At 42.8% G+C, this 13,584-nt stretch overlaps 1 protein-coding gene across 7 annotated transcripts in view; it reads left to right on the top strand.

The window, feature by feature from the left end:
* Positions 1-13,584, top strand: part of LOC122555270 (NXPE family member 3-like) — a 75,384-nt gene that overhangs the window by 44,665 nt on the left and 17,135 nt on the right. For all 7 annotated transcript variants that reach the window (XM_087992696.1, XM_087992692.1, XM_087992694.1 and 4 more), the window contains one exon: positions 501-710. In XM_087992696.1, coding sequence (XP_087848822.1) covers positions 501-710 — 210 coding nt within the window. The remainder of the gene's footprint in view (positions 1-500; positions 711-13,584) is intronic.

Raw genomic sequence — 13,584 nt, 5'->3', positions numbered from 1 at the left:
GGCTTTTGCCCGAAACGTCGATTTTGCCTGTCCTCGGATGCTGCCTGAATTGCTGTGCTCTTCCAGCACCACTAATCCAGAAACTAATTCAAAAGAGCCAATAATTAGGTGATGGCAGTGAGTTCTCAGTTTCACATGTAATTTGTTCTTTCTGTCAACTTTTCCAGAGGTACTAAAATTATCCAGTTGACAGCCATGTGTGCCGGATGCAATATTTAATGGAACATGGTTATATTCTTTAAATATATCCCATTTAGTGGTTTCCACTATAATGATTACAGATTCAATTTTAAAAGTGGGGTCTCCTGATCATGATAGACCAATGATACACCCCAAATGGTGCATTTACCTATGACACAGACTTGTTCAGAATATTATATAGATATTTTTCCTTTTTGGATTTGTTTACTATCTGTGGCAACAGCTAATGTTCCTGGGGGGATTGTCACTGCCTTGAAAACAAGTGAGAAATATTTCTGCACCTTTCTCTTTACTTTCAGCTCCTGCACTTCGAGAATGTGTCCGGGGACAGCCGATGGTGTCACCATCTGGCTTTTACTATCAGGATAAGTGGATGTCAACAACCTGCAATATTCGCCGCTTTGACACTCCTGCAAAAATTAAAGAATGCCTCAGTAGAAAAATTGTCTACCTGCTTGGAGATTCCACCATGCGACAGTGGTTTGAATATTTGACTCAGTTTGTGCCAGGTTAGGCCATCTCTCTTGTCTGTTTGCAGTGTACAGATAGTATCCAAAATCTAGCATTATTGGGATTGAAACGGTGCTGCTGTTCACATTCTCCCAGATTTTGATCAGGTAATCAGTAAAATCAGGCCAGTAATTAGAAGTTAGGAGTCTGCTATTACTATCATGTTTTATTCCTTTTTTCTTCACTTTTTCCGGAGAAAGTTAAATCACAGAGTTGACAGCCATGTTTAATAACCCGTGTGTCATGGTGGCTCAGTGGTTAGCACTGCTGGCTCATAGCACCAGAATCCCAGGTTCAATTTCAGCCTCAGGTGACTGTCTGTGTGGAGTTTGCACATTCTCCCCGTGTCTGTGTGGGTTTCCTCTGCGTGCTCTGGTTTCCTCCAACAGTCCAAAGATTTTCAGGTCAGGTGAATTGGCTTGCTAAATTGCCCATAGTGTTCGGTGCATCATTCAGAGGGAAATGGGTCTGGGTGGGTTACTCTTCAGAGGGTTGGTGTGGACTGGTCGAGCCAAAGGGCCTGTTTCCACACTGTAGGGAATGTAATCTAATCATGTGACCATTTGCGAGGTATTTGATGTTATCTCTTCTCATTACCCCAATTGTTTGGCTGTCAGACTAGTTGATTCTCAAGGCTTTGTGCAGAATTAATGCATTTCTGTTCCTTTTGAATGTGTCCACTGGAGTCTGAATGATGTGATTTTGATTTTCTGAGGACTGTACCTTCTGATTTCCTATCTCTAATCCAAGCTTCAGACTTGGAACCAAAGTTGATAAGTTCTATGCTCTACGCATGGAATTGTATCAACTCCTTTGATTCTACTTGTCTCATGGTCTTGAGCTGTGATGTTTGGTCTGAGGTCTTGCTGTAGTATTGGGATTTCTGCTTTCAACCTTCTGCTCATAAAGGAACCCTGCTGATGAATATCCATTTGTTCAAACTGTTGACGCATGCTTCAATAAAACTAAATTCTAATCACTGTCTTTGATCAGAAACAACATTCACTGCTCTCTCTAATTCTACATTGGCCTCACCAATGCAGCTATCTTGGTATCCATGACTTCTTACGACCATCTTCATTTTGGACCCTCTTGGATGACCCTGTTGATGTTCTGTCAGTATCTGCCAGTGACCTTTGCTCGGGACAATCACTTTTGCTCCCCATAACAATTACCATCCTTCCGGAGCTCTGGTTTCATTGGGCCAAGAAATAGTAGACTAAGTTTGGGTGAAGATTTGTAGCTCGGGTGCTCGTTGTTGTGGTTCTGTTCGCCGAGCTGGAAATTTTTGTTACAAACGTTTCGTCCCCTGTCTAGGTGACATCCTCAGTGCTTGGGAGCCTCCTGTGAAGCGCTTCTGTGGTGTTTTCTCCAGCATTTATAGTGGCCTGTCCCTGCCGCTTCCGGCTGTCAGTTTCAGCTGTCCGCTGTAGTGGCCGGTATATTGGGTCCAGGTCGATGTGTTTGTTGATGGAGTTTGTGGGTGAGTGCCATGCTTCTAGGAATTCCCTGGCTGTTCTTTGTTTGGCTTGAATGTGAAGTGTGTTGTGAGGCACAAGTCCAGTAGTTTAAGTATGCCGTCTTTGTTGATGGGTTCAACGTCCTGTTGTCTGTTCTGAATGTCCAGAAGCAGTAATGCATCCATGAACATCAACTAGCCACGAAACGCCATGACCAGCTATCCTTAGTAGCCACACACGCAGACGACAAGCAACATGAATTCGACTGGGACAACACTACCATTATAGGGGAAGCCAAACAAAGAACAGCCAGGGAATTCCTAGAAGCATGGCACTCATTCACAAACTCCATCAACAAACACATCGACCTGGACCCAATATACCGGACAGCTGAAACTGACAACTGGAAGCGGCAGGGACAGGCCACTATAAATGCTGGAGGAAACACCACAGAAGTGTTTCACAGGAGGCTCCCAAGCACTGAGGATGTCACCTAGATAGGGGACGAAACGTTTGCAACAAAAATTTCCAGCTCGACGAACAGAACCACAACATAGTAGACTAACCTGATCAAATATGTATTTCTTGAGAGTCAAGCATGTCTAGTCCCAATCTTTGCCAAAACCTGCCCGGGAGACTCAAAGATAATAGGCCTCCATTGATCCCTAACTATTGATTACACATGTATAGTAGGATGATATAAAATTCTCAAATTTTTGTAAAAGGTCTGAACACCTTGCAGGCTGTTGTACATAAGCCCGACATTTCCATATTCCCAAGTGCCCTTTGAGAAATGTACAAAGAAATCCCTCCCTCATGCGCTCTTGTATTACCTGCATGTGATTGAAAATAAGAAGACCATTTACTATGACCAAATGCTTCCTCTGTTCTTGATATTGGTGTAAGAGCTGGTTTGTTCGACTGTATTTTAACCAGCCATCCAGACAGACCCCGCCCCCTGCTCTGAGTGAATTGCACTGCTGCCTCCTGAACTTCCCAGAGACTTGAAAGGGAAAGGGTTCTGGAAGAGACCGAGAGAGTTTGGGTCCACAGTGAAGAGAGAAGGGGAAATCAGATCCCAAGAACCGGGTGCGGAGTTGAAGGAGTGCAGGGTTCTCCATTGTCTGCTGAAAAATTGCTGATGATATCCAGATGGCAGTCTCATACACATTGATACAAACCCTCATGGGTATTAATTGTAGAATTCTTCTGGGAATCCTCATCTAACTGCAACTGTAGGTAAGCATGGGCCAAGGACAGCACCCCACCAATTTTGTTTATAAATCCTCTATATGAGGGATTGGGTATTTATCCAGCTGTTTATTATTTGTTTGAATTGCCCACAAAGGCAATCCGACCATTCTGGCTTCACAATTGGTATAACCGGTACTTCCCATTTTACAAAGTGAACTAATCTAACCATTCCTTCACTTTCCACCCTCGTGATTTCTGCCTCTACTTTTGATAAAGCAAATGGCTTGAGGCAGGCCTTGCAGAATTGTGGAATTGCTTCCTGGTCAACATGCAAGGTGGCTTTCGCTCCTTTGATAGTTCCTAGACATTCCTGAAAAACTTCCAGGTATTTAGTTAGGGCTTCACTCAGGTGGCCAATTTCTTTTTTTATATATAATATATTTTTATTGAGAAAAGATAGATTTTTTAATATTACAATAAGTACAAAACAATGCAATTCAAAACAATACAAAAAACCCCCAAATAATAAAATAAATTCACAACTCACCCTCATGTACAAATGTATAAACATATATAGAAAAATATAATTAAAAAAAAAACCCTAAACTAGCTATTTAACTAAATAAATAAATACCCAACAACAAACAAATAAATAGTAATAGCTCTGCCCAGCCAAACAAAGCGCTCATACATTCACAGTTCCTGCTCCCTGGATATTGGACTCGTGAAACACAATCGTTACGGCTAGATAAAAGCCCTTGTTAGTGTGGCAGATAAACTTATGTCCAGGTATTCCAAAAAGGGCTGCCATGTCTTGTAAAAATTCTCAGTTTGTGGTGTACCATGTTTGTGAGAAAATCCAGGGGAATATGCTCCATAACAATCTTCCGCCAACCCGACAGGCCTTGGGGGGTTTTCAGATATCCAACCTAGCAAGATATTCTTCCTTGCACAGAATGTGAGAATATTGAAAAGATTTTTCTTATGCACGTTTGCAGAAAATACAGAGGGCAGGCCCAAAAGGAGAGAGACAGGGTCTTTCTCCACCCCTACACCCAAAATCCTCTCCATTGCACCTGCCACAGCACTCCAATATGTTTGAAGGCTTGAAGCCTATCGCAAGACCAAAGACAATGGGTAAGAGTGCCCATGCAGACCTTGCACTTGGGACATGCTGAAGATACCCCTGGTTTAAATTTTGAAAAACGGTTTGGAGCCAAGTGGACCCTGTGGAGAATCTTCAACTGAAAAACATGGGTCCCATTGCAAATTGATATCTTCCTTGCATTTTCCCAAATATCCTCCCACCGTCTCTGAGGAAACTTCAACACCCAGTTCTCTTTCCCACATCTTGCAAAGTCGATTAGACTCATCTGAGGTGGCACCCCCAATTGATGGTATAAAGTACTGATAGAGAGTGTACTCTTAGCCCTTAGCAGCCCCCCTATCTATGTCTGATTTGCAGGGATCAGTCAAAAGTGTGGTCTTCTTTTGAATAAAATCCCTAACTTGAAAAAAACTAAAGAGGTCTCCATTAGATAACTCGTACTTCCGTACTAACTGATCATAGGACATCATTACATCTCCCTCAAATAAATTGCTCATGAAAGACACACCCCTAGCTGCCCAACGTTTAAATCCTGAATCTACCATCCCGGTTGAAAACCCAGCATACCTATTATGGGTGTAAACAAAGATGTTTTGCCAATATTGCCTTCCCTCTGCCGAATTGACCTCCATGCTTTAACAGTATTGATGACTATTGGGTTATAGCAATATTCCCTAACTGTCCTCATCTTGTCCAAAAACATCAAACTGGTGAGGGGCACCTTGCCTGGGAGGCTTTGATATCTAGCCATATTGAAAGAGAATCCCCACAAACTCAATCACTGATATAGGACAAAAGCGAGCTTAGTTGGTAATGTTTAATGTCCGGAAGATCCACTCCCCCCAGTCTGTGAGGCAGTTGCAGTTTGGCTAATTTAATGAGGGACCGCTTATGATGCCAAATAAAGGAGCTGAACCAGCCGTTCAGTCTCCTGTGTTTGCTTATTGAAAATCAGGACAAGCATCCGTATAGCAAACAGGGGAGAATATTCATCTTAATAAGCGCTATCCAACCTAACCACGAGACTGGAAGTGCCTCCCATCTTTGAAGATCTTGTTTAATTTTTCCAAATAATTGAGTAAAATTGGCTTTAAACAGCCAATCCAGAACTGGAGTAATGAATATGCCCAAATACACAGAACCCCCCTATGACCACCTAAATGGGAATTTATATTCACCCTCAAGAGCTAGCTCCTTCATAAGACCACCCATAGGCATAGGCTCTGATTTAGCAAAATTAATCTTATACCCTGAAAAAGCGCCAAACGTGTAAATGCATTGTATCAGGCAAGGCACTGAGACTGCTGGATTTGACAAAAAAATTAGGACATCGTCTGCATACAACGAAATCTTGTATAATTTTGATCCCACGTCTGGAGCTGATATATTGAGATCCCCACGAATGGCCTCTGCCAACGGTTCAATCACCAACGTAAAAATTAATGGTGAAAGGGGACAGCCCTGCCGGCTGCCCCTAAAAATATTAAAATTGCTTGATCATACCCTGTTGGTAATGACCGCTGCGAGTGGGACACTGTAGAGAACCTTTACCCATCTTATGAAAACTTCACGCAGACCAAACCGGTCTAGAGCATAGAAAAGTTACAGCCACCCAACTCAGTCAAATGCCTTCCCTGCATCTAAAGAAATCATCAGTCCCTGTATTGACTGGTGTTGGCATGCTTGAATTACGTTAAGCAGCCTCCTAGCATTATTGGAGGATCTGTGACCCTTTATAAAACCCGTCTGATCCTCTTTAATAATAGAAGGTAACACAGTCTCCAGCCTTAACGCAAGAGCCTTAGAGAGGACTTTAAGGTCCACATTTAAGAGCAAGATGGGCCTGTATGAGGCACAGTCTTCCAGGTCCTTCCATTTTTTAAGGATAAGTGAAATATTGTCCCCTCTCAGAGATGGTGGGAGACAATCATAACTGTATGAATCGTTAAACATATTCAGCATCGGCCTGACAGTATACTTATAAATTCCTTATAGAATTCACGGGGAAGTCCGTCCAGACCAGGCGCCTTTCCACTCTGAAGCTGCCTCACAGCTTCCTGCACTTCTTGCTCTGATAACAGGGCATTGAGAAAGGTCTCTTGTTCGAGAGTCACACCCGGGAGCTTCAGATCTTTAAAAAAGGATTCCATTTTGGTCTGCCCCTCTTCACAATCCTCAGATTGGTATAACTTAGAGTAAAATCTCTGGAATGCCAAATTAATTTTTTAGAAACACATGTTAGGTTCCCAGACCCCTCCTTAATTGCCGTAATGGTTTGTGGGGCACTCCTCCTTCTGGCACGTTATGCAATGTATTTGTCTGACTTGTCACCATGCTTGTATAACCTTTGCTTTGCAAAAGTCAGCTCCTTCTTTGCCATCTGCATGAGCATGGAATTTAGTGCAGTCCGCAGTGCCATAATCCTCTGTAGTTTGACCGAGGGTCTGTCAAAATAAGCCTTCTCAGCTGCCTTCACCCGTGCTTCAAGGAGACGTTGCTGCTCACCCTTCTGCCGCTTCCTACTGTTGGAATATGAAATAAATAACCCCCTAGCATCGGCTTTGGAGTTTCCCAGAGAACAGATGCCTATCAACCGAGCCTATGTTGATGTCCAGGAAGGCCAAAGTTCCCTAGAGAAATACTCCACAAACTTATTATCTTTGGGGATAAAGGGATCCATTCGCCAGTACCTCGAACCCACTGTAACATCCTTAATCTTAACCAACAGGTACACTGGAGCATGATCAGAGATGGTAATATAACCAATGGTACAAGATGCCACCAGATCCAGGGTTACCACAGGGGTCAGAAAAAAAATCAATCCTCATGTGACATCTGTGTGGATTGGAGAAAAATGTAAAATTCCTACCTGTAGGGTGGAGACACCTCCAGATGTCCACCGACCCTAACTCCCCACACAGGCCCACAAACTATTTAGTTTGTACAGAGAGTGTCGAGGGACCTTTGGGCAACCTGTCTACTGTGGGATCCATAAGGCAGTTAAAATCTCCCCCTATAATGATGTGCCAGGACTCGAGACTTATCAATTTCGAAAAAGCGTCTACCAAAAATTTAAGGGGATGAGCTGGGGGACAATAAACATTTAAAACATCATATTCTTCCCCATTTATAAAGGCTTTAAGAATTACAAACCTCCCGTATGTGTCTTTAACACATTTCAACAATTTAAATGGGAGATCTTTCCTAGCCAGTATAGCCACTCCCCTACTTCTGGTATTAAATGATGAAAAACAAACTCGGTCAAAGCCATTCTGCTGTAATTTCAGATGCTCCTTATCATCCAAATGTGTCTCCTGTAACAAAGCAATATCCACTTTCTCCTTTCTATGACTCAAGAGTACGTCCTTCCTCTTAATTGGTGAGTGACTTCCCTTAATCAAATCATTAGCCATAAACTTCTGCAATTACATTTAAATTCCAGAGAGGAGGAACCTGAACCACAAACTGCTGAGCCTTAGTGTCACATGATCCACCAAATATAAAAACTTCATTAACTAAAACCACTACATTTAACAAACCTACAAAGTTATTAAAAATTTAAAAAATGACGAAAACCAGAAAACAAACCAACGTATAAAGCGCCAACAGCACTGAGTAGGGGAACTCACTCCCTGCCCGGAGGGGCAACTACTCATCCCAAACTGCCCATAAATAGGCATCTAACCATCCCAACCACCTTCACTTCTCCCAGCTAGAGCCACACCACAAACACAAGCTGAAAAGAATAAACACCCCATAGAATATCGATAGGAATAAAAAAAATTCTCTTATAAAATAAAAAGGGGAAAATAAATACCCCACTCATCCTTTGGCATATCCTAACTTAGAAATTGAAAATGTACATCTTAATCACCACCAGACATAGTTTAAACCAAATTATTATCAATGGAGGAAATAAAAGAAAAATAAAGCTCCAACCGGACTTCCTCCGTTTCTTTCACAGAATGATAAACACATACCCAAACAACACTATTTATACATACAACAATTGTTCAAATTAGGTTAGTTTGTCCACAAAGTCTCTTGCCTTCTTCAATGTGTCAAAGAGATGTATGGATCCAACTAAGCTGATCCAAAGTACTGCCGGATATCTCAGGGAGTACTGAATCCCAAGCTCCCTCAGTCTTCTCTTTGCACCGTTGTAAGATTTTCATTTCTGGATCACCGCTGCTGAGAAATCCTGAAAAAAACATGATCTCAGAGCCCTCATAAATTAGGGCCTCTGGATCCTTTACCTGGACTCTGGAAGTCTCCATGACTCCCTCCTTATCCTGGTAACAATAGAACTGCACCAGGAGAGGATGAGGACGCTGACCCAGAACCAATCTCCGTGCTGCGACCCGGTGAGCCCTCTCTATCTTCAATCCTCTCATGCCAGCCTCCAAGTCAAGGAATGTCGGCAGCCAATCCTCGACAAATTCCACAGGCCGCTCACCTTCCTTACCTTCAGGTAGAGCGATGATCTGAATGGTTTTTCTCCTGCCCCTGTTTTCAAGATCATCCACTTGGACATGCAAATTATGGATCTGCATCTCCAGGGCTTGGATCTCTTCCTTGAATGAACTGGCATCAGCTTCCACCACTGTGACCCTGTGCCCCACCTCATCCGTCGTCTTTTCCAGGTCTCCCAGCTGTTGCTCATGCTTCTGCAGCATGAGAGAGATTGGAGCCAGCTTCTCTTCAATTTGCTTCCCCAGCATCTCACGAGATTTCGAGAGCTGGTTCACCAGGGCCTGGAGAGTAATCAACTCTGAGGCTGCTGCAGGATGAGCTGCAGACCCAGCCTCGGCTACTCTTCCTCCCTTTCTCGACATCTCAGGGTGGCTGAAAATACAGGTAAGTTAATTTTTAGATGTTTCTTGGGACTCCATGATCTTTCTGGACCATCCTGCTCCTGCTACGATACAAAACTCTGCAGTGCCATCTTTTCAGATTGTCGCCATCTTAGATCCCCTCAGGTTGCCAATTTCTAATCAATCGAGGTGAATCTTGGCTTAGTAAAGTTTCCCATTGGTTGGTTTCCCATTTTCGGGCCAGTTTTAGTGTATTGCGTCCGTAGTTGTTAATGAGTTTTGAGAAGGTTTGTAGCTCATGTTGAGGAATTGGATATAGGTTTGCTCGCTGAGCTGAAAGGTTCATTTTGAGATGTTTCATCACTATACTAGGTCACATAATCAGCGAGCATCCGGTGAAGCTCAGACTAGAGTGAACAGCCACTGGGGAACTTGAAACCAGCAACTACATCAACACATGTGAATCTAATTCTGAACCACAAAAGCAATCATCCCAACACTCACAAACGAAGATGCGTTAGAACATTATTTCAATGAGCCACCATACACTGCAGCACAAAAGATCTACAAAGAGCAGTGGAAAATCACGTATACAGCATATTCAAAAAGAATGGGTACCCAATGAACACAGTCTACCAGTTTGTCAGCAACAAGCCCAAACAAGCAGACAAAATGCGTCCAGAAACCCTAGCCACTCTCCCCTACATCAAATACATCTTGGAAATGACTGCCAGACCACTCAGATCTCTTGGCATCATGGTAGCCCACAAACCCACCAACACACTAAAACACACTAATGAACTTGAAAGATCTTGTACAGACAACAAGCAAAACTAATGACATTTTCAAACTAGATCACAAGAACTGTAACAAACACTACATTGGACCAACAGGTTGAAAACTAACCACCAGAATACATGAACATCAACTTGCTGCAGAAAGACATGACCCACTATCACTAATATCCTTACATACAGATGAGGAAGGACACCACTTCAAGTGGGACAACACATCGAGCCGAGGGCAAGCCAAACAGAGATATGCTTGAGAATTCCTAGAAACATGGCATTCCTACTGGAACTCTATCAACAAACACATTGATTTGGACCCCATTTACAACCCTTTGAGGAAAGGAACAGGAAATTGCATCATCATGGGAAATGACATCACTAATCCTTGGAAACCTAAACACATAAGTAGAAAATAAGTCACTAACACCAGCGCTTCACTGGAGGCTCATGATGATGAAATGTCTGACAGTGAATCTTCCAGCTCAGCGAGCAAACTTACATCCAGAACCTCAACCTGAGCTACAAATCTTCTCAAAACACGCAAACAAAGTTATATCCTAAATTTTTAAATATTTGTCATTCTAAGTTCTCATTCTAGCTGAGGTCTTACGCAAACTGAAAGGTCGGAGTCCAGAGCAAATTCTGTTAAAGAATGATTCTGCAATCACTGAAACAGCTTTGCTACTATCAACTTACTTTAGAACCATGTGACTATTTCACCAGACATTTATTTTGATTGGTTCTGATTGGGATGTTGCTAAGCAATTTAACTGCTCTAAGTCAGGTGTAGGTGGGCTTTCTAGGGTGCGCACTCTCCTGGACACTAGCCCATGAGTTCTCTTATGCACTTAAGGCTTAGTGGGACCCTTTTGCAGTCTCGTGTCCACATACAACTGCAACTATAATAAAGGTTGCCTGTCCAGATTCTAAAAAAAATGTCTACAGTTTAGCTTTGTTTTGGGGTTTTGTTGTGGTCTGACCTAGCGTCCCTGTATTCAGGGGATATGTTCTGAGTGAAACTATGCAATTGCCTTCTGTCAAGTGGTGTCCTCCAAGCTCAGTCAGCCTGGTGAGGGTGTCCACTTCCATCAGCTTATCTTGTAAGTCACATATTCCACTTGCTGCACTATCAAATGGCAAAGCCAGCTGTAATGCCTGTTTAAAGTCCAATTGCGCTTCAGCTAGTATGAATTTTTGCATGGTAAATCATTAATCCCACATACCAAATGATCTCTCAGCAGCTCATTAAGGGTTAAACCAAAGTCGCATGTCTCTGCCAGTTGTCTTAACCTCATCAAAAATCCTGACACAAATTCCCCAGGTTCTCAAACTGCCAAATTAAACCAATAGCATCTCAGAATCAGAGGAGACTTGGACTTGTAATGTTTATTAACTAAATCCATCAACTCTTGAAAGAGTTTAGTATCTGGTGCCACAGGAAATGCCATGCTCCCAATAACTGATAAAACTACAGGTCCACAAGCTGACTAGAGAATTAGTCATTGCTTTCCATTTGGCCCAATGACATTTGCCTGGAAGAAATATTGCATTCTTTCCACATACGGGGCTCAATGAACAAGTCAAGCTTCCCAAAATAATGGTGTGATGCCAGAAATGCTTACCTCAACTCAAGACGACTGTTGCAATCACATTTCTTCAAACGCATCATTTTTATTTCTCATTTCCAATGGAATAACTCCACAGAGGCTGGTACATGTGCAGTGTCCTTGACACTGGTCTGCCTTCCTGAGAGCCAGCTGTCAGAGTGAACAGAACCTCTGACACTGCTGTTTATCTTTTTTCTTTTTTTTTCTTTTTTTCTTTTGTTTTTATATTAACCCCCACGGCGGTAGTGCTTATTTTTCCCCAGCACCCATGGTGTGTGTGTGTAGGTGTGAGACACAGTGAGAGACGCAAGGTGCACGAATCTTTATTCAATTTCCACCACCAGGAAGATAGGAAAACACCCAAGTGGCCAGAGACAAGCACTGCTTCACATCAAAGGGCAGTGCTGTATGATCAAAACAGTGAAGGGGAGGTTAGGAACTAAATCAAAATAGAGTTGGAGGGGGAAATAATGCACTCCACTCCCTGCGGCGCCCACCTCTCCCTGAACAACTCCAGGGTGTTGGTAGACACCGCGTGCTCCTTCTCCAAGGACAACCGGACCCTACACTGCTGTTTATTTATTTTTTTTCTTTTTCTCTTCTTTTATTTTTTTTTACCAGGAAGATAGGAAAACACCCGGGTGGCCAGTGACAAACACTGCCCTTCACATCAAAGGGGAGTGCTACTCCTGTTTTTCTTTTCTTTTTTTTTTCTTTTTTTTAAGACACAAAGTGCACGAATCTTTATTCACTTTCCACCACCAGGAAGATAGGAAAACACCCGGGTGGCCAGTGACAAACACTGCCCTTCACATCAAAGGGGAGTGCTACTCCTGTTTTTATTTTCTTTTTATTTTCTTTTTTTTAAGACACAAAGTGCACGAATCTTTATTCACTTTCCACCACCAGGAAGATAGGAAAACACCCAACTGGCCAGTGACAAGCACTGCCTTTATTCCCTGTTAATTTTTTATTTATCCTTTTTTTTGCTTATTATTTTTTTTCCCCAGCACCCATGGTGTGTGTGTGTGCAGGTGTGAGACACAGTGAGAGACACAAAGTTACGAATCTTTATTCAAATTCCACCACCAGGAAGATAGGAAAACACTCGGGTGGTCAGTGACAAGCACTGCTTCACATCAAAGGGCAGTGCTGTGTGATCAAAACAGTGAAGGGGAGGGTAGGGACTAAATCAAAATAGAATTGGAGGGGGAAATGATGCACTCCACTCCCTGTGGCGCCCACCTCTCCCTGAACAACTCCAGGGTGTTGGTAGACACCGCGTGCTCCTTCTCCAAGGACACCCGGACCCTACACTGCTGTTTATTTATTTTTTTATTTTTTTTAGACCCCCTGTTTATTGTTTTTTTTTAATTTTTTTTTTCCTTTTTCCCTTTAACCCCCACACTATAACCTAAGTGTGGTAGTGCTTATTTTTAATCTCCTTGTTTTTTTTTTTCTTTTTTTTCCCCACACTACCACCTAAGTGCGGTAGTGCTTATTATTTTTTTTCCCCCGCACCCATGGTGTGTGTGAATTTCTTGTTTTTTTTTTGCTTTTTTTTATATATTAACCCCCACACTGCCACCTAAGTGCGGTAGTGCTTATTTTTTCCCCAGCACCCATGGTGTGTGTGTGCAGGTGTGAGACACAGTGAAAGACACAAAGTGCACGAATCTTTATTCAAATTCCACCACCGGGAAGATAGGAAAACACCCGGGTGGCCAGTGACAAACACTGCCCTTCACATCAAAGGGCAGTGCTGTGTGATCAAAACAGTGAAGGGGAGGGTAGGGACTAAATCAAAATAGAATTGGAGGGAGAAATGATGCACTCCACTCCCTGCGGCACCCACCTCTCCCTGAACAACTCCAGGGTGTTGGTCGACACCGCGTGCTC

This window comes from Chiloscyllium plagiosum, unplaced genomic scaffold (assembly GCF_037043375.1).
Source record: "Chiloscyllium plagiosum isolate Xiang-an unplaced genomic scaffold, Cpla_swu_hap1 HiC_scaffold_12, whole genome shotgun sequence".
Lineage (NCBI taxonomy): Eukaryota > Metazoa > Chordata > Chondrichthyes > Orectolobiformes > Hemiscylliidae > Chiloscyllium > Chiloscyllium plagiosum.
The sequence above is the reverse complement of the archived record's forward strand: the minus strand, read 5'-3'. Positions and strand labels throughout refer to the sequence as shown.